The 20,590-nt window shown below is 34.5% G+C and overlaps 1 protein-coding gene across 1 annotated transcript in view; it reads left to right on the top strand.

Annotated features, from left to right (window-relative positions):
• The window catches only part of LOC136040605 (uncharacterized), a 49,556-nt gene that overhangs the window by 11,826 nt on the left and 17,140 nt on the right, over positions 1-20,590 (top strand). The window contains exons 3-4 of the mRNA XM_065724862.1: positions 15,340-15,459; positions 16,665-16,758. Of these exons, the coding sequence (XP_065580934.1) occupies positions 15,340-15,411 (72 nt within the window). The 3' untranslated portion in view covers positions 15,412-15,459; positions 16,665-16,758. The remainder of the gene's footprint in view (positions 1-15,339; positions 15,460-16,664; positions 16,759-20,590) is intronic.

Below are 20,590 nucleotides of genomic sequence, written 5' to 3'. Positions count from 1 at the left end.
ATCTTTTGCGTAAAATTTCATTTATTTACTTAACAACTTTCTTAGACAGTAAGATGATCCTAGACTACAGTTGAGCCACTCAATCAAGCGTGGATGCCCGCCAAAAATATTGCAGGGGGAGGAAACCAGAATAGTAACGGCGAGAGGAGGAGTGGAATACTTTTGAAGATTAAAGGTTATATGCAAAATACAATTCTCAACGAAAAAAGGCAAGTACTTTATTTTACATATCAAATGAAGCAAAATTCAACAAATTCTTAAATGGTTGAGAGTCCTGGCAAAAACATCAATTTCAACTTCATCGATGCTTATGCATTATATCGCCAACACTAAAGAGTTGAAATTAGGTTAATCCGAATGAAAAAAAAAAAAAACACCATGAAAACATAATACTTTAGATACAAATTAGGGCTGTATATTTGCACAATAGAGAGGGGGGTGTAACCTGACCTAGGCTACCGCCCCCTAATTAATGTAGAAATAAATAGCCCAAATTAAATAATTTTAATGTATTCTGTCATCCGCCACTTGTTTTTCACTGAGCGCAAGCTCATTGTTTTTTAATACAGACAGATAAAAACGACTTGTTAACGAGTTTCACAAAGCGTAAAATTGAGTGTTGGCAGTATAATGCATATGTACCCTTTAATCTATAACGCATTCAATTATTATGTGTTTAAGATTAATATATTATGCCCAAAACGTCGAATAAGAGAAAATAAGACTAAATTGCAAAAAAATAAGAGAAAAAGGTATCATATTAGAGGTTCATTATGATCCATAGGTATCATATTAAAGGGTCAATTTAATTTTTGAGAAAAACGTCGGTTATATTGTGAAACAGCACAAAAAGATTGCATCTTATTTATAGTTCGATAATGGAAATACCTTAAAATTTATCTTGAAATCCCCCTCCCCCTATCAGCATAAGTACCATGCTTTCGTTTTTTTTTTAGAATAATTTTTCAATCAACTCCCTTATATTCTCAGACCTTTGAAAATTCATCAGTATAGCAAAAGAAAACAAGGTATAAGCGTAAGGTTTTAACAGTACATAATATATATAATATATGTACATAATATATATATATATATATATATATATATATATATATATATATATATATATATCATGAAAAGAGAAATCACCAATGCTACAGCACAAACACAAAAAAAAAAAAAAAAAAAAAAAAAAAAAAAAAAAAAAAAAAAAAAAAAAAAAAAAAAAAAAAAAAAAAAAAAAAAAAAAAAAAAAAAAGGAGACAGAAGGAGAAAAGGAAGACTGTTTTCCTAAATTAGTGATTAATATAGACCAGCACTTGAATGAGGCCTTAACCCTACTCATCCATACAATCACATAGGTCAAACAGCATAGCCACACACAATCAACCATAAAGAATAATCCATGGACAGGCAGTCATGTCGTCAATAAGTATAAGTCGTCATTTACCAAACCATAGAAAAAATAATATAGACAAATAATTCAGAGGCAACACCCAACATAAGGGCTCATCAGGAGAATACACTGGCCTATATAGGGTTTCGCCACTCTAAATTCCCTACCCAGCACAGTGTTGTGGCTACCACAGAATATCCATGGCATCCCCGCGTCAGGTATCACCCCCAAAATACATGTCTATGAAAAAAAAACACAGCAAATGTAAAACAACCAAGTAAAACCAAAACAAGCTTATCCTGTTAATATATCCCTCCCTTTAGCAACAATAGGTAAACTAAATATTAAAAATTTTACCAAATCACAAATATTAACACATTGCAAAAAACCTGAATGAACTAAACAATTATATAATTCATCTTTACCATGTGGCTAATTTTTTAAAAATTCCGCTCAAATAGAAACACAATTCAAAATAAATGGCGCTGTGACAACATTTCTCGAACCTCCGAAATTAGTCAAAAAATTTCTTTAAGTATTTCTAGATAATTCTTTTGATATTTATTTAAAAGTTCGTTATAATGAAAACTAAATTTTTTAAATTGCCAAGTTAATTTATTTGCAGAAAAACCTCTTGATATCAATTTTTGGCTTAAGATTTTACATCTATTTTTAAAATCAATATAATTACTACAAATCCTTGCATAACGAAGTAACTGTGAGAAAAACGCTGAATATGTGATATTTGAGTGTATATTACTTTCAGGGAATGGGAAACTAATCACTTCAAAATCAAAATCATCCGTTTTATTATACATTTTAAAACTTAATTTATTATTATCACAAATATTAATATTTAAATCTAAGAAATGATCTTCATGACCAGCGCCATGACTAGGCTCAAGAATAAGCTCTGATGGATATATATTTTTAGAAATATCAATGAAATATATATATATATATATATATATATATATATATATATATATATATATATATATATATATATATATATATTTAAGTGACTTTTTTTTATCGTAGGCTATACGAAACATTGTTTCCGCCACAATTTGTACAGTAAGGGATTACAGGGGCAGGGTGATTTTTTACTTGAGGGGTGTGGGCCGGCACAACAACCATGTTTTAGGACATGACTGAGGCAATTCATTATTAAACGGTCGGGTGAACGGCGCTTATTATAACATCTAAGGACTCTTAAGAGCATGTGGATACGAATAATTTCTTTCTCAACTTTCACGCCATCTCTTACTCCTAGCTCCAGCGATAGAACATTAACAAAACTTTGTTTTACAGTACGAGAGTTCCTGAACATCAGAACCTCCTCGATTTCTGGGTGCTCTTTAAAAAGCAAATCATCAAAGTCAGGAACGAGATTGACAGCAATGCCAAGGTACTTACAACCGGCGACTCTGCTGTGGCTGTATCTAATATGTTTGGTAGGGCATTATAGAAATCTTTGGGGGCGGTTTTATCCAGCTTAACCACTAATCTTACACGAGTGGCCTGGACACTAGTGATTGATTTATGACCGGAAAAACTATCAAGTATTGCTTACCCCTTGCTGGATGGTTTATTTCAGCAGGTAACTTGTTTACTATAACACTAACGTCATCAGAGATAACAGAATTTAACACTGTAGCTGATGAAAGCTCAGGAAAAAGCTCAATATAAGCAGGCAACTGAGTTGAACTGACATTAAAATATTTGCACACAGGTATTACTTTTAGTTCAAAGGCGAGAGTAAGCCAAATCTGGAACATAGGGTACATCGGCTGGGTAATATACAACGAAATTGGGGACTTTGGCACTATTAGCATCACATTTGCAGACATGGGCAAAAATGTCTTTCAGATTATTCAGTTATCTATAAGTGCCAACCCGTTGAAAGACCGAATCATTCGGTAAAATCTTATTCCAAGGTTACGCATCGCTTTGAAAATTTCAGCGCCACTAAAAAGATCCAAACCATTATGGCTAACATCATTTTCATTAATTCCCATGTTAAAACTCATTCACACAAAATTCAGAATCCGGTAAAATAATCAGTTTATCTTGATTGTCCATTTCTCGCATTACTAAGCTCATAGGATTTTTCTTCTTCTTTTTCAGCTGTGGCGGGCTTTTCAGTCGAGACTATTCAACCCTTTTCCTTTTGACTAACTCTGTGAAATGGACAGAACAACTGAGTTGATTTGTAATTATTTATCTTGAATCTGCTCAGATTTCTTGCAGTAAATCTTTTGATACTAGGAGTTGAAATGTAAGAGAATAGACGTTGAGTTCTGTGCTCTGTGTGAAGCTACGGTCAGCAAGACTCTTGGCTGATAGTGAGATTTTGTGGTGTTTGAGCATTCTGTGATCCCTGTCCCTACCTAATGTATTTGTGAATGAGCTACCCCTTATCACCAGAAACGAAACCACTCTTTAAGCGAACGATTCAAAACTCATAGATCCTGGCAACACCCCATTTGCCCTCCAATCCCTCCAAACTGATCTCAATCACATGTGCTCCCGGGTTAAAAGATGGTTGCTGGAATTCAATGCTGAAAAATGCAAGGTCATACACCTCGGACACAACAACCCCAACCAAAAGTACCTTATGACCATAAACCCTGGGAGTCACCACATACTGGAGCATGTACAGGAGGAGAGAGACCTTGAACTTGTTATAGACTCCCAGTTGAAATTCAGCTCCCACTCACAGAAGATCTCAGCCAATGCTAACAGAGCCCTAGGCATCATTAAACACAGCATTACCAGCAGAAGTAGACATGTAATCACCAAGCTCTACAAAGGACTGGTAAGATTGTGTTTGGAGGTGGGAACCATCCTGGCCCCCTCTCGATTCAAAAAGGACAAGGTAGCTCTTAGGCAAATCCAACGAAGGGCCAGTAAGCTGATTCCGGTATGGAAAATAAGCCCTACAGTGAACGGCTGAGGGAATTCAAACTCCCCTCTTTAGTCTATGGGTGGAGACGTGGGGATATGATCCAGAGGCTAAAACTCCTCTCTACCAATCAAGAAATGAGCTCCAGGAGATTTACCTTCTCACATAACACGAGGACACCCAAAACGAATCTGCGAACTTCATGCAAGGACTAGAGCAAGATACAGCTTCTTCTCGAACCAGATTGTGAACCTCTAGAACAACCTCAAGGAGAACATTGTTTCTTCTGAATCAACAGATGTATTCAAACGCCGTCTGGATGCCGAGTGGAGTGACAAACTGTGGAGATTTGACTGGGATGCACAAGAATCTTCCACCAGAATCTAATCAATTACGTATGCAACTGTCATTACAAGGAGTGATTCAATAGGATCGGAAGTCCTTATTTCAGTTCAAGCTTTGATTTGAGGTAATTAAAGGAATTGTGTCCGTTTTTGTTATATTTGTTGCTAATCGTTAGAGTTGCCAAATTATCGGTCCATGGTTTTGTCCACTGAGTATCGAAAAATGCCAAACTTAGTCAAATTATGTCTATAGCATGTCCAGAATATGCCCATGTTTAAATATCAAAAACTAGTTTTTTTAAGGCTTGTATTATTGACCAAAAGACACTTAGTAAACTTCTTTCATAGTGCCCGATTAACATCAAATATAACGAAAACGGACACAATTCCTTTAATTATTGTTGCCATAATGGTTTGGATCTTTTTAGTGGCGCTGAAATTTTCAAAGCGATGCGTAACCTTGGAATAAGATTTTACCGAATGATTCGGTCTTTCAACGGGTTGGCACTTATAGATAACTGAATAATCTGAAAGACATTTTTGCCCATGTCTGCAAATGTGATGCTAATAGTGCCAAAGTCCCCAATTCGTTGTATACTACCCAGCCGATGTACCCTATGTTCCAGATTTGGCTTACTCTCGCCTTTGAACTAAAAGTAATACCTGTGTGCAAATATTTTAATGTCAGTTCAACTCAGTTGCCTGCTTATATTGAGCTTTTTCCTGAGCTTTCGTCAGCTGCAGTGTTAAATTCTGTTATCTCTGATGACGTTAGTGTTATAGTAAACAAGTTATCTGCTGAAATAAACCATCCAGCAAGGGGTAAGCAATACTTGATAGTTTTTCCGGTCATAAATCAATCACTAGTGTCCAGGCCACTCGTGTAAGATTAGTGGTTAAGCTGGATAAAACCGCCCCCAATGATTTCTATAATGCCCTACCAAACATATTAGATACAGCCACAGCAGTATCTAGTCGCCGGTTGTAAGTACCTTGGCATTGCTGTCAATCTCGTTCCTGACTTTGATGATTTGCTTTTTAAAGAGCACCCAGAAATCGAGGAGGTTCTGATGTTCAGGAACTCTCGTACTGTAAAACAAAGTTTTGTTAATGTTCTATCGCTGGAGCTAGGAATAAGAGATGGCGTGAAAGTTGAGAAAGAAATTATTCGTATCCACATGCTCTTAAGAGTCCTTAGATGTTATAATAAGCGCCGTTCACCCGACCGTTTAATAATGAATTGCCTCAGTCATGTCCTAAAACATGGTTGTTGTGCCGGCCTACACCCCTCAAGTAAAAAATCACCCTGCCCCTGTAATCCCTTACTGTACAAATTGTGGCGGAAACAATGTTTCGTATAGCCTACGATAAAAAAAAGTCACTTAAATATATATATATATATATATATATATATATATATATATATATATATATATATATATATATATATATATATATATATATATATATATATATATATATATATATATATATATATATATATATATATAAAGGTATTTTCATTATCGAACTATAAATAAGATGCAATCTTTTTGTGCTGTTTCACAATATAACCGACATTTTCTCAAAAATTAAATTGACCCTTTAATATGATACCTATGGATCATAATGAACCTCTAATATGATACCTTTTTCTCTTATTTTTTTGCAATTTAGTCTTATTTTCTCTTATTCGACGTTTTGGGCATAATATATTAATCTTAAACACATAATAATTGAATGCGTTATAGATTAAAGGGTACATATGCATTATACTGCCAACACTCAATTTTACGCTTTGTGAAACTCGTTAACAAGTCGTTTTTATCTGTCTGTATTAAAAAACAATGAGCTTGCGCTCAGTGAAAAACAAGTGGCGGATGACAGAATACATTAAAATTATTTAATTTGGGCTATTTATTTCTACATTAATTAGGGGGCGGTAGCCTAGGTCAGGTTACACCCCCCTCTCTATTGTGCAAATATACAGCCCTAATTTGTATCTAAAGTATTATGTTTTCATGGTGTGTTGTTTTTTTTCATTCGGATTAACCTAATTTCAACTCTTTAGTGTTGGCAATATAATGCATAAGCATCGATGAAGTTGAAATTGATATTTTTGCCAGGACTCTCAACCATTTAAGAATTTGTTGAATTTTGCTTCATTTGATATGTAAAATAAAGTACTTCCTTTTTTTCGTTGAGAATTTTATTTTGCATATAACCTTTAATCTTCAAAAGTATTCCACTCCTCCTCTCACCGTTACTATTCTGGTGTCCTCCCCCTGCAATATTTTTGGCGGGCATCTACGCTTGATTGAGTGGCTCAACTGTAGTCTAGGATCATCTTAATGTCTAAGAAAGTTGTTAAGTAAATAAATGTAATTTTACGCAAAAGATATTCTGCGAAACTGGGGCTATGGAGATTTTTTATATACCTAGGCCTACCTCAGCAACTTATAATACTTGAGCAATTATTAACCCAGTATGAAGGCTAACCCAGGGATAGAAACAATAGAATTTAAAGAAATATGGTAGAATTGGATTGGCCATTCAAACCTTTTCCTACATATAATCTTACCGTAAAAATTGCAGTCTCTCCTCTCTGCCCTTTTTAATGAGACTACAAGAATGTTTTCTTGTAAAGTTTCATGTTATTTCTAGAATTGTTATTTTTACGAACGGTTGGTCTGAAGTGCTTACTCTGCTCAGTGGCGGATCTAGGCGGCAGCCCCCTCAGAGGTAGTGGTGCATTTGTGGTTGGGACAGCTTGGTCTGATTGGGTTGGGACGAAAGTTTTTTCTGTAATTGGTTTTAAATATTTCAGTTTTTAATAAGTTTTCAATTATTTAAAAATTATCAATTTAAGTTTTGGTTTTTCTGTAAGCTAAGGGTGGCCACTTCACTGCCTATTTACATGTAATTAAAGCTTTGGATTGTATGACATATCACTTCCTTTGTTCATCCTAAACATTAAAATAAAGGTCAAACTCTTTAGAATTTTTTAAGGGCCAAGGTTGCAAGGTTCAAGGTTCAATCGGGTTTAATTAAAAAAAGGAATTAACTAAACTTAAAGTACACTGCTTTGTGATAAACCTCACGCTGAGACCCATAAAAATAAAAGATTCTTCCCTAACACGCAGTACGGCTCCCACTTCATTCTTCGACACAACAACACGCCTCCTCATTATATAATTTGTTTTTTAAACTTAACCATAGTGTTCCTCCCTCCCTCCCCGGACGTTCATATTGGTATATGCTTAAAACTAAGTATATGAGTCGAAATACTCCTTCAAAGGTCGGAGTAATCATTTAAGAAGAAAAGATTTTCGAAAAATTGTTCATAAAAGAAGGTAAATAATTATGTGTTTATTTTTTTCTCTGGTACTGATTTTTTTCTAAACTGACGGAATCCAGACTGTCAAGACTAGCCATTACAAACGTTCAAAGAAATATTGAGGTAGACATCTACCGTGTAATAAATAGATATGGAGGGAGTGGAAATAGAGAAATAGACTTTTTCTAAAAAATTGTGAATTCTGTAATTCAAAAGAAATATATAAAGCTTTAAAAAGTGGAAAGATATGCTACATAGTTATGAAATTTTAAAATTTTGATTAGTCAATTTATGAGATTTCGGAAAAATTGACATTATTTGTTGAAATAATATTTTTAAAAAGAAACAGTGATTAGTTAATGCTTTATTGCTTATACTTAAAACCCTCATTTTAAATGTCTTCTATATATTTCTATTTCTTCGTTCTGTTTTTCTTGTTGCACCCCTAAAAGAACTAGAATTTAATATTTAACATATCTTTTGCGGATATACAAGTTGTATCTTTATTCTCATATCCTATTCTTCATTACTATCATAGTTACTAAGCGATCCCACAAAGTTAGGCGACATGGTAAATGGTTTGACTTATACAAACTTTCACAAAGAGTGCATGACCCCAAAAGGTGGTTCAAGATATTATTTGACAATAAAAAGCTTTAACTCACTCGCTATAGTCGTCAGAAGTGCAAAGGCAAAAAATTATGCTTACATTGAACTTTTTCCTAAGCTTTCATCAACTGCAGCGGTAAATTCTGTTATATCTGATGATGTTACTGTTATAGTAAACAAGTTACCTGTTGAAGTGAACAATTCAGCAAGGCGTATGCAATACTTGATAGTCTTTCCGGTCCTGAATCAATCACTAGTGTCCAGGCCACTCGTGACAAATTGGTGGTTAAGCTGGGCGAAACCTTCCCCAAAGTTTTCTGTAATACCCTACTAAACATGCAACAGCAAACAGCAAAAGTCCCCGTTGTAAGTACCTTGGCATTTCTGTCAATATCATTCCTGAATTTGATGATTTGCTTTTTAAATAGCCCCAGGAGTCAAGGAGGCTGTGAGGTTCAGGCACTCTCGTACTGTAAAGCCAAATTTTGCTTATGGTCAATCGCTGAAGCTAGAAATAAAAGATGGCGTGAAGGTCGGGAACTAAATTATTCGTATCCGCATGCTCTTAAGAGTCCTTAGATGCTGTAATAAGTGCTGTTCACCCGACCATTGGATGATAAATTGCCCAAGTTCTGTTTCAAAACTTGTTTATTGTACCGGCCCACACCCCTCAACTAGAAATCACCCTGCCCCTGTAATCCCTTAATGTACAAATTGCGGCGGAAACCATGTTTCGTATAGCCTACGAAAAAAAAAAAATCAAGTTGTATAACTGTGCCAAAGAACAGTTTTCTAAGATGACACGAATCCCCAAGATCTGTCGTATAAGATTAAAGGCATCGCAGATAAGGACATTATTTTTGAAAATTTGATGCTTTATTATGATTTTTTTTTTCAAGAACGTCCTACAACAAAGTAATGCTCATCGGTCATTTATGTCTCAACCGAATAAAGGTCGGCCCTTTAGCATTAAAAAAGTTCAGTGGCTAAATAAGTGCTGTTTTTTTCTACTGTAGAGGTTTCAAGCTCCTATCTGCAAAAATGTGGAATTTTTTATTGTTTGTTAGAAGAAAGATCACATATGCGTGTTTTTTTTTCAGGGGTGATTCTGTCGAACAAATGATACAAGAACATTGGACGAGGACTCATTTGAACGAATATTAAAACTTCTGGTGCCCTTTTTAAGTAACAAAAAAGGATGGAGGGCAACTAGCCCCCCTGCCCCAACCCGTCTTCCCCAAAATCATCCGATCAAATTTTTTAGATAAAATGAATCCCCCAGCTTCTGGGGATACGTCTATAAGCTATATAATTTGCCCATTGTTTACGGATAGTATTTGTTATTGGGAAACATCGCACATTTTTCGGAAAGGGGGATTTTCGGCTTGAGGTTGGTTTCCATTGGGATAATTTTCTTTGTGGATAAAAGTTTGATTTCTTGTCCTAACTTTTTAAGAACGACTACTGGAACACAAGGATCTTTTAATTAGAATAGGAAGCTTTTTAGAAGTGCTTGAAACCTTACCGTGAACTGCGAGGTATTGAGGAGAGGGACAATATTTTCATTTACGGAATTATTTCTGATGGTTTTGAGTTTTAATGTTGCTCCTTACTTTCAGTAGAAAATTATACAAAGGTGTCGGTTGTTAGCCTGAGAGGCCTAAGAAATTGAACATTACTTAGTTACTTACTTAGGTCCTCCCACGCCTGAGGGCGCATAAGGCAGCAACAGTGGTACGCCACGACGACCTGTCCTGAGCCCTCGACCAAAGCTCCTCCATCGAAGACCTCGCCAGCTTCACCTCCTTCTCTAACATCCTGCCAACGGTCATTTTAGGCCTCCCTGACTTGCGGAGGCCAGGGGGTATCCAAAACCATATGTCATGAGGTAGCCTTCCATCACCCATTCGCACCATGTGCCCCCAATAAATCCATCGTCGCTTTCTAATGGCATCATTAGAAAGTTGGAGAACATCCAACTAGTTTACCGTTCAACAGGTTGCTTACATTAGTAATGATTGTGTTCGGAATGTTGTATTGCTCTGTAAGATATTTCTCAATGAATGCCTTGTCGCTGTTTATTCCTAGCTGCAGGGGTACGCCTTAAGCAACTAGGTTAAGTTTCCTGCTATCTTTGTCTCTTTCCTGTCTAAACAGTCTGCGGACTTCGTTTGAATGAATAAATTGTTCTCAAGAATAATTAAATCACAGTTAGAAAAGCCTTTAAGAACATTCTTTCTCTCTCTCCCTCTCTCTTTCTTTCTCTCTCTTTGTCTCTCACCTCTCTCTTTCTCTCTCCCTCCCCCTCTCCCTCTCTCTTCATATCTATATATATAAAAATAAGTTGTCTGTGTGTGGATCTGTGGATCAGGTAACGTCATGTTTGTCCGCATATGACGTCTGAATTATTTCACACTAATACAAAAGAAGAAAAAAACTAAAAAAGGTAAAAAACTAAAAAAAACTAAAAAAAGGTAAAAATCTAATAACTAAAAAAAAACTGATAAAAATAAAAAAAGGCAAAAACTACAAAAAAAATAAAAACTAATAAAAAAACTAAAAAAGCTAAAAAACTAAAATAACTAAAAAAAGGTAAAAACTAAAAAAAACTAAAAACTAAAAAAGAAAAAAACTAAAAAAAAGGAAAAAACTGAAAAATAAAAGAGAAAAAGAAAACTAAAAAAATATGAATAAATATATAAAAATAAGTTGTTTGTGGGTTATGTCTGTCTGTCTGTCTGTCGAGTGACGTCGTGTTTGTCCGCATATGACGTCTGAATTATTTCACACTAATACAAAAGAAGAAAAAAAACTAAAAAAGGTAAAAACTACAAAAAAAACTAAAAAGAAAAAAACTAAAAAAGCTAAAAAACTAAAAAAAAATAAAAAAAGGTAAAAAACTAAAAACTAAAAAAAACTGAAAAAACTAAAAAAAGGCAAAAACTAAAAAAAAAACTAAAAACTAATAAAAAAACTAAAAAAGCTAAAAAACTAAAAAAACTAAAAAAACTAAAAAAAGGTAAAAAACAAAAAAAAACTAAAAACTAAAAAAGAAAAAACTAAAAAAAAGGAAAAAACTGAAAAATAAGAGAAAAAGAAAACTAAAAAAATATTAATAAATATAAAAAATATAAATATAAATATAATATAAATTAGCAATCAACAAAGCACCGAGACACAAATGACGACCGGGACACAGGGAGTATAAATGACGACCAGGACATAAGTAAAAAAAAAAAAACTAAAAAAACTAAAAAAATGGTAAAAACTACAAAAAAACTAAAAACTAATAAAAAAACTAAAAAATCTAAAAATCTAAATAAACTAAAAAAGAAAAAAAAGAAAAAAAGGAAAAAAAAAGGAGAAAAACAAAACTAAAAAACGAATGTATATACAGACCGGGACACCGGGATACAAATGACGACCGGGACACAGGGAATATAAATGACGACCGGGACACAGGGACACAACTACAATGGGGACGCCGGGGGGCACAGGGGGATATAAATGACGACCGGGACACCGGGACACAAGGAATATAAATGACGCCCGGGACACTCAAAGAGAAATCACAGACTGGAACACCGGGACACAAATGACGACCGGGACACAGGGAATATAAATGACGACCGGGACACAGGGACATAACTACAAAGGGGACGCCGGGGTGCACAGGGGGATATATAAATGACGATGGCGACTCAGGGAATGGTCGATTAGCAATCACCATCAACAAAGCTCAAGGGCAATCATTAGAATCATGAGGTATGGATCTGAATACGGATTGTTTTCCCATGGACCATTATATGTTGCATGTTCAAGAGTCGGTAAACCTGACAATCTATTTATATGCACAGACAATGGGACAGCAAAGAATGTTGTATATTCGCAAGTTTTACGTAGTTAAAAAACATATATATATATATATATATATATATATATATATATATATATATATATATATATATATATATATATATATCTATCTATATTCACAGGTGGGACATAGGGACACAACTACAATGGCGCGTAATTAATATGGCGCGTAACGACTTACGCGCGCGGGGGGGCTTGGGGGGGCGCGAAGCGCCCCCACCAACTAGGTGTTGGGGTGGCGCGAAGCGCCACCCCAACAGCTAGTATGCTATATGTTCATTGTTAATTCGTGAAAGCAGTGTTGAACTTATTTTTAAGAATATCATGAAAAATTTTGTCTTGGGTCCAGAAACTGCATTCGGCAATGTTAAATATAAATTGCATATAATCAAACCTGAAGGTGCGAAACTTAACAGGCTAATCTCACAGGTAATTGTTGTCACTATTTTACTAAGTTCTTTTTCTTTTGTCGTTGCTACGAGTCCATTATAATTTTTTTTTTTGGCTGGTAGATTGTTTCAGTATTTGATTGGCACTATTTATACCAGCACACTTGTGGAAAAGGTACCGAAGAACCTTTCTAATACAGTTTGACATACCCCTGTCCATCCCCTCCTCCAAAAATTCTGACTCCTCTTTGCTCTTTCTTGGAAAATAAAGTCTTTTATGCAAAACTCAATAAACACCAAGATTGAGAAAGCTTGCAATAATCTATTTTTTTCCTCTCTTCATGTTGCATGATTAAACCTTAAAAGGAAATGTAGAATTCTTTTTTTTTCAGAAACCTTGTAAAAGTAGACTTGTCGCTTAAAGGAAACGAAGTCTTGCAAGCTTCACAATATTCAGGCTTATTCCCACCCCTCCTTGTACAGTTTTGATACATAAATGATATGTAGTAAAAAGAAGGTGTTGAATTCTTTTGAAGTGTCCTTGAATTGATATGTAATTAAAGAATTGGTACACAAGATTGATTGTTTTTACTATGAAGTTTATGAGCATCGGTGTACCTAGCTATTTTTTTGGAGATGCAGAAACTACTACGTTGTTCCTTCCTGTATTTCTATACATGGATTTTCATTGTCGTTTGTCTTCTAACCGCAGACATGAGCCTCTCTTTTATTTCATGACGTCATCACAGGTTTGTTACAACTACCCTGGGAAAAATATGTATTCTTCCTTAAAGTCTTGACCTATTTAGATCGTTCTTGTGACCTGCAATGTCAATGATGTAATATATATATTTACCCACAGATATGGAAAACGGGGTATCTTACTCCAATCCCTAAAAACGATACTGAACTTAATTTCGACGGTGTGAGACCAATCACTTTGACCCCCTTGTTCAGCAAAATGTACGAAAAATTTGTAGCAAATTGGCTAAAAGCTGAAATTGAACCCCTCCTTGATTTTCATCAGTACGGTAACAGAAGGAATCAATCAACATCCCATTATCTAGTCAGTCTTTTACATTTTATTTCTAAGCATGTTGATGAGCCTGATAAATGGCTAAACTGAATAACAATTGATTTTAAAAAGGGTTTCGATCGGATTGATCACAAAAATTTTATTTCTAAGCTTTTACTTGATTTTAGAGTTAAGCCTGCTTTTGTGAAAATTATTCAGAGTTTTTTAATAAATATGTTCCAAATTTAAAAATATCAGAAGTCTTTCTCTGAACCTGAGCCAGTTTTGTGGTGTACCTCAAGGTACCATCCTGGGTCCTACTCTTTTTCTAGTTATGATCAATAATATTGCTAATGATTGTCAAGTTCGTTAGAAATATATTGATTACCTTACCCTTGGAGAAATTTGTGAAGCAAATGAATGTAGCAAAGCTCAAATTTTAATTGATTATGTAAAGACTAAAGCTACCGTTTCAAATATGGCAGTAAATGACAGTAAATCTTATATTTTAACTATTTCATTTTTTAATTCTTCTTACCTAATTTCCAACCAACTATCTCTGATTCTCTTAAAGTCAGTAAGATTAAACTCTTGGGAGTTATTAAAACCAGTGATTTAAAATGGGAAGCAAACGCAACTAGTCTAGTAAAATAGATAGTGCTGGGCTGCGGATGCTCAAGCTTATGTTGAAACATAGAGCCCCTCCAGATCATCTCCTCCGAATATTTACATATTTTATGTAAATATGAAGAGCTGCTGATAAAGTTTGAAATACAAACTCTGGAAAAAAGAAGAGAGAAACTCTGCATGGATTTCGGAAGAAAATCTTTGATCCACCCAATCCACAAAACCCTTTTCCCCCCTCAATCCACAACAAAACGACTCCCGTGCAGGGTTGCAGTGTCTGTTGACAAACTTCAGCCGGTACGCTGTGCCCACCAGTGGCTAACGAAGAGTTTTATACCTAGTTTTATAAAAATGTATAAAGAAAAGCAGGAGGATTGATAAGTATTTTTTTTTTTGCGTCGCTTATTGATGTGACTGTACCAAAGAAATTTGGCAGTGCCATGAAAATTTTGGCAAAAATAAAATCTTATCTATCTGTCTACTATCTCTCCCCGGAATTAGGAGCAGAAATAGAAGTTTCTGCTCCTGAAAGAATATCATATTTTTTGTTAATTTTCTTCTTATTTTTGTTGTTTTTGTTTTTTCTATGGGAAGGGGGCCATTTTGATTTGTTTTTTTAGTAAAGTATTAGTTTTTAGAATTCTACAAGTATTAGGAAGTATCACGGGCCATTATTTGAGCTAGTTTTGTAATATATCTTGCTGAATCGATGAAACTATAATTTTTGTTCGTTGAAATTTTTAAGTTCGCTGATCATTTTTCTTTTTTTATATCTGAAAACTGGACTTGAATAGATTTTGCATAGTGGAACTAACTAGGTTCTTTTTTTCATGTTTAGATGGCTTGGCGTACATCGGAAGGCGATGATGTAGCAATTTACTACATTGGAGTCGATGATAATGGACACTAAAGAAGGGATATGTGAAGAGGAAATGACGAAAAGCTTGGATGCGCTATGGTATGGAATAAAAATTTGCGATATTATATGATAAATAACATTGGGTCATGAAACTTCTTATTGGTCCAATAACTGAAGTTAGTTGTTACAGGTATACTTTACGGAATACTGAATGTTTTTGCTTAATTTCAGCCAATCTTAATATAACCATAGATTTTCAATTTCCAACGGCTATAACTATCTATTTCCGACTATAACTTCTAATAGTGTTTCGTTAATCCAAGCTGAAAATCTAGAATGCTCCACTCTTAGGACTTTTTTTTTATATATATAAACTGAGTCATATCTATTCATCTGCAAGCTTATTTCTTCTCATTTTGCCACAAAATTTTTCATTCTCAAGAGGAGTAATTCATTAATGAACCGTTCAGTTGTTGGCTAATCCTGTAGAAAAGGATTAGTGAGTTTTAAGATTTCAAATATACCATAATTGTCGACAGTCCTTGAAACCAATAGTGAGTCAAAACTAAGCATAATTATTTTAAGTGATGGCATTTGAAGTTGTTTGGTTAAGTTCAAAGTGATGGCATTTGAAGTTGTTTGGTTAAGTTCAAAGTGATGGTGACAATTACATTTTATGTTGTGAAAAGTTGAAAAGCGCATATCTAACAGTTTTTTATACATTAGCAGTCGATATAGCAGGTCCAAGCATCTGGCACAGAATCGTTAGAAACATTCGATTTTTTTTTAATTTATTGAAATAATTGGAAGCCTGTAAAAATTTAACAGAATGAAAAATTTATGTTCTAAACTGATTTTCAATATTGTCTTCAGACGTTCATTCCTTGGTTTGTTATTTGGATTTAAATAATGTTCATGACATATGTGACTTTTTGACGAATCTAAAAAATAAATACATTTACTTTGATGGGAATATAGAACAGCTTTTTTTCTGGGTATAATTTAAAGATTTTTGAAGTTTTTTAATTGTTTTCTTTAATATTAGATAAGGGTGTTACTTGTGAGGTTCAATTGATGCTATTTTTCTTGTGAATACTTAATGAACTCTTGGTGTTACAATACCAAAAATAATTTAATTTTTTTTACAAAATCCATTATGGTGGAACACAAGAAATATCCTCCACTTTTCGTATCAGATGAACAGTATAATCCTTTCAAAATCTGTAGTGAGTGCAGATTTTTTTAATTTTTCTTTTGTTTCGTGTCTTATGAATAACAAATTCAATAGAATGATCTTTTTTAAGGAAAATAGCGTCGGAAATTGGAGCTGAAGCATCTGTAGAGTTTCGAGAGTCACTGGCGGAAAACAAAAGCTTTGCGAAGGTGATTGTTCGGATGGTGAGGCGCATTCGTTTCTCCTACGATAAAACTTTGCTTCCGTTATTTTTAAAATTAGTTTTAACTCTCCCTAGGGCCTAGATGAATAAAAATACTGTTTAATAGACCATTCTTTTTCTTCACGTAAATGTACAGTCTTCTCTATTATACTCAACGTAAAAAAATGACTCTAGAAGTTTTAACTTCTAGTAATTACCAATTTAATCATTTGAGTTATATACAAACTTGTCTGCAATAAAATAAAAAGAAGGAAGTAACAGAGAAAAAAAGAGACAAAGCAAACAGTTGCAATAGTGAAAAGACGAAACCACATGCAAGTGGGGCCTAATACGAGAAAAGCAAGAAGTGCAGTTTTTACGCGTGTGTGTGTTTCTCATTTTTGCAATGGTCTTTCCAGGTATTTCTGTTATCAGGGCCTTGCCCAGAAGTATTTTTATTGGGTATTTTTCTTTTTTGGTTAAGGGCAATCGAATTGGTTTCAAAAGTCCTTGAAAGTGAATTGTTGGTTCTTTTTGGGTTAAGGGCTCGGCTTCTGGTCAGCTCGAGTGATTACAGGTGCTTGGAAATTATTCATTGGTAGCCGTGACGGGTATATTGAACCTTCACAGAGAGAAATTGGGGGTTTTTCTCATGTTTTCGGCCTGTAAAAGTGACAATCTTCTTAATTATATCAGAATATAATGTGCATAATGTCCAGTTAGATATACGATTATCTGTTCGCTTTGCAGAATTTCCTTCTTGTACTAGTACGTCTTATTTTTCAAATTAAATTTTACATTGTTTTATGTATGGCTCATGCAGGCCGTGGGTCAATAAGAGCTATAGGGGTGAATTGGGTTTTATATTTTATAGGTTCATTAGGCATTAGTCTTGGAGAGAGGAGGGTATTAACGGTTTTATTAGGGTACGTGGATCCCAAACTGGAAAATTGTACTTTTTGGGTTCTACGTGTGTTTTCTTGGGAGTGTGAAATTGCAGTTATTTCTTATTGGCTGATTTTCGGCTAGCTATCAGTTTTAATGAAAATAATTGTCTTTTTTTTTTTTTTTTTTTTTTTTTTTTTTTTTTTTTTTTTTTTTTTTTTTTTTTTTTTTTTTTTTTTTTTTTTTTTTTAGTTAGGCTATCCAGATATGCGGCTATTATTGTTACAACCTCTGTCTGGATTAAAAAAAAATACAAAAAAAAAACAGCAAAAACGACAACAAAAGTGACTGAAGAATTTTGCGAGTCGCTCATATCTTTTCCCAACACAACCATATATGAATGACAAATGCAGCCTTGTGAATCTTCTATGCTATTTAGCTGATGACTTCGTGTCCAATGAAACTAATTGTTATCGTGAAGTTTCCGATTACCTGAGCTGAAGTGTCTGAGCTTCCCTTCTCTGCATATAGCTTGGAGATAGACAAGCGGCCTGATGCATGACTGGTGAATTTCAACGTTTATTAGAACCTCTGTGATCTTGGATATCATTTCTTGTCCTATCAGAGGGCGCACAGCTCAAATCTAGTCCTTGCGCACGTGAAAAAAGGGTATAATATTCTATTCATTCTGTTATAACGATCTATTACCATACATCTCAACCATGACTCTTTTGGAAGTCTTGCATTAGGTCTGTGGCCGATTGTGGATTTTTTTTTTTGCAAGGCTCTCCAGAATTCCGCACACGCCCCTGCAGAAATCCTGAAAGGGGCTTTTAGGGTGAATTGTAGCACCAATCAGATACCCTTGGACTAAATCTAAGAATAATATATTTTGTACAGATTAATCGAAGAACAGCTTTGTCGGGACAGTGTACTTCTACTTGGAATAATCTTTCAATCCGTTTGCTGAAATCTATCTCTGATACCCAAAAGGTTGTAAGTGGAAAAAAAACTTTGACTAGTTCTATATGAGCCCCTACCCTAAGTTTTTCATAATCTAGAGTCAGAAGCGATGTAAAAAAAAATGTATGAAAAAAACTTTGGGTGAGTTTTGAGTTGGTCGGTTTTCTTGGTTATTTTTAAAATTTCAATAATTATGTGGCCTATGCATTGGAAGAATAGGACGCATTATTATACATGAAGCGACTTTTGTTTATAAATATTAAACAGTCACCAACACCAAAAGGTGTTTACTTGAAATGTACTGTTATTTGAGTCAGCATTGGAGTACAGGGTTTTGACCAACTGCTAATTTAAACAGTTACAGTAGGAGAAAATTTCAATATATTAATATTTCGAATTGTAAGCTATTTCTCCTTTTTAGTTAGCATAAAAGTTATGCCCTCGACACAAAGTACGTGAATATTTAATGCTCTCTCTCTCTCTATCTCTCTCTCCTCTCTCTCTCTCTCTCTCTCTCTCTCTCTCTCTCTCTCTCTCTCTCTCTCTCTCTCTCTCTCTGTCTCTCTCCCTCTCCCTCTCTCTTTCTCTCTCTCTCTCTCTCTCTCTCTCTCTCTCTCTCTCTCTCTCTCTCTCTCTCTCTCTCTCTCTCTCTCTCTCTCTGTCTTTTTTTTTTCTCTCTCTCCCTTTCGATAATAAAGGATTTTGGAAAAAAAACCGGAAAATATGGAAGTTTGGAATAAAGGTTTGTCTAAATGTATAATCCCACAAAAATCACAAGCATGTTTTATCAGTAACGAATACGTAGAAATATATCTGTAGTTGAATTAAATAAGGTTCTCGCCATTTAAATTTTTTGCATCTGTAGCGCGAGATTGATGTCAAAATCAATGAAGAATCTGCAGTAATCCTTAACCTTTGTATTTTTGACATGTGTGACTATTTTTTCTGGTATTTACAAAGGTAGGCTATTTTGTTGGCTATTCAATGTTCCTAGTTTTTTCGTTCTGAATCATTTTTAAAGCTCAGAACGCTTGGTTTGCTCACCAATAATTTATGTGGAAGTTATACATAAATGACCCTTGAGCATTAGATGGTGATTTCGATATTTATGTCAAAGAAAATATTCTCACCTTTTGCGAAACGGTACATATCGGATATTGCATCACTCCCCGGCTTTTGCCTTGGAATTTATTCTTTTAATGCTGGGCTGTGTCTTTTTAACCTTAATGATGATCCTCCAACTTTGTAAAATAATCTTATTTCTTTTAAAGGGACCTAAAGCTGACCAAAATTGCCCAAAAACAATCCCGATACAAATGCCAGTCCTATAAGAAACCCACACGCCCGAATACCTCCAGAATCAACAATGTAATATTGGGTTTTAATCAAAAAGTAAGTTTTCTAAAAAAAATTTAAAAGTGTGAAGTCCTTAAAGGTAGGAAACTGTAAATACTTGCGAAAAGTGAGAAGTGAAATAATCCACATTTCCTAAAATTAGAATTTTTAGTTTTGATCAGGAAGTTAGCTCTCCTGCTAAAAAAAAACGAATTGTAAAGCTGTTTATTGGTACTGATTGTAAACACTTATCCTTGGTCTACACAGAAAAGAAAATGCTGCGATAGACAGATATTCGTCCGTTGTTTCGATGAAGTTTTATTGCTGTTATGCTCGAATAGCATTATCAAGTCGCCCAACTTTTACTGGCAAAACATTCAAAGCTGAAAGAGCATGGTTGAAATAAATCAGGATAATGTTTTGCTCCTATTCTTTCAGGACTAAATCTGTATTTTTATATCTCTCTTCCCTTTTTTCGTAAATAAATCTGCTGAACCGGAAAGCAATATCAGCTTCTCGGTTAACTCTTTTTCAATATGAATTTCATCTTCCATTGTTGTTGCTGCTGTTTAAAAAGTTGCTCGAAAAATCGCTGAGTTGCCCGAATTAAGTTGAATATTTTTATCTTTAAGTAATATACAAAGTAACTGAATCGTCAAAATTGGCAATTA

The sequence above is a fragment of the Artemia franciscana genome, chromosome 21 (genome assembly GCF_032884065.1).
Source record: "Artemia franciscana chromosome 21, ASM3288406v1, whole genome shotgun sequence".
Taxonomy (NCBI): Eukaryota; Metazoa; Arthropoda; class Branchiopoda; order Anostraca; family Artemiidae; genus Artemia; species Artemia franciscana.
Note: the sequence above shows the minus strand (reverse complement) of the source record. Positions and strands in the feature narration are given on the sequence as shown.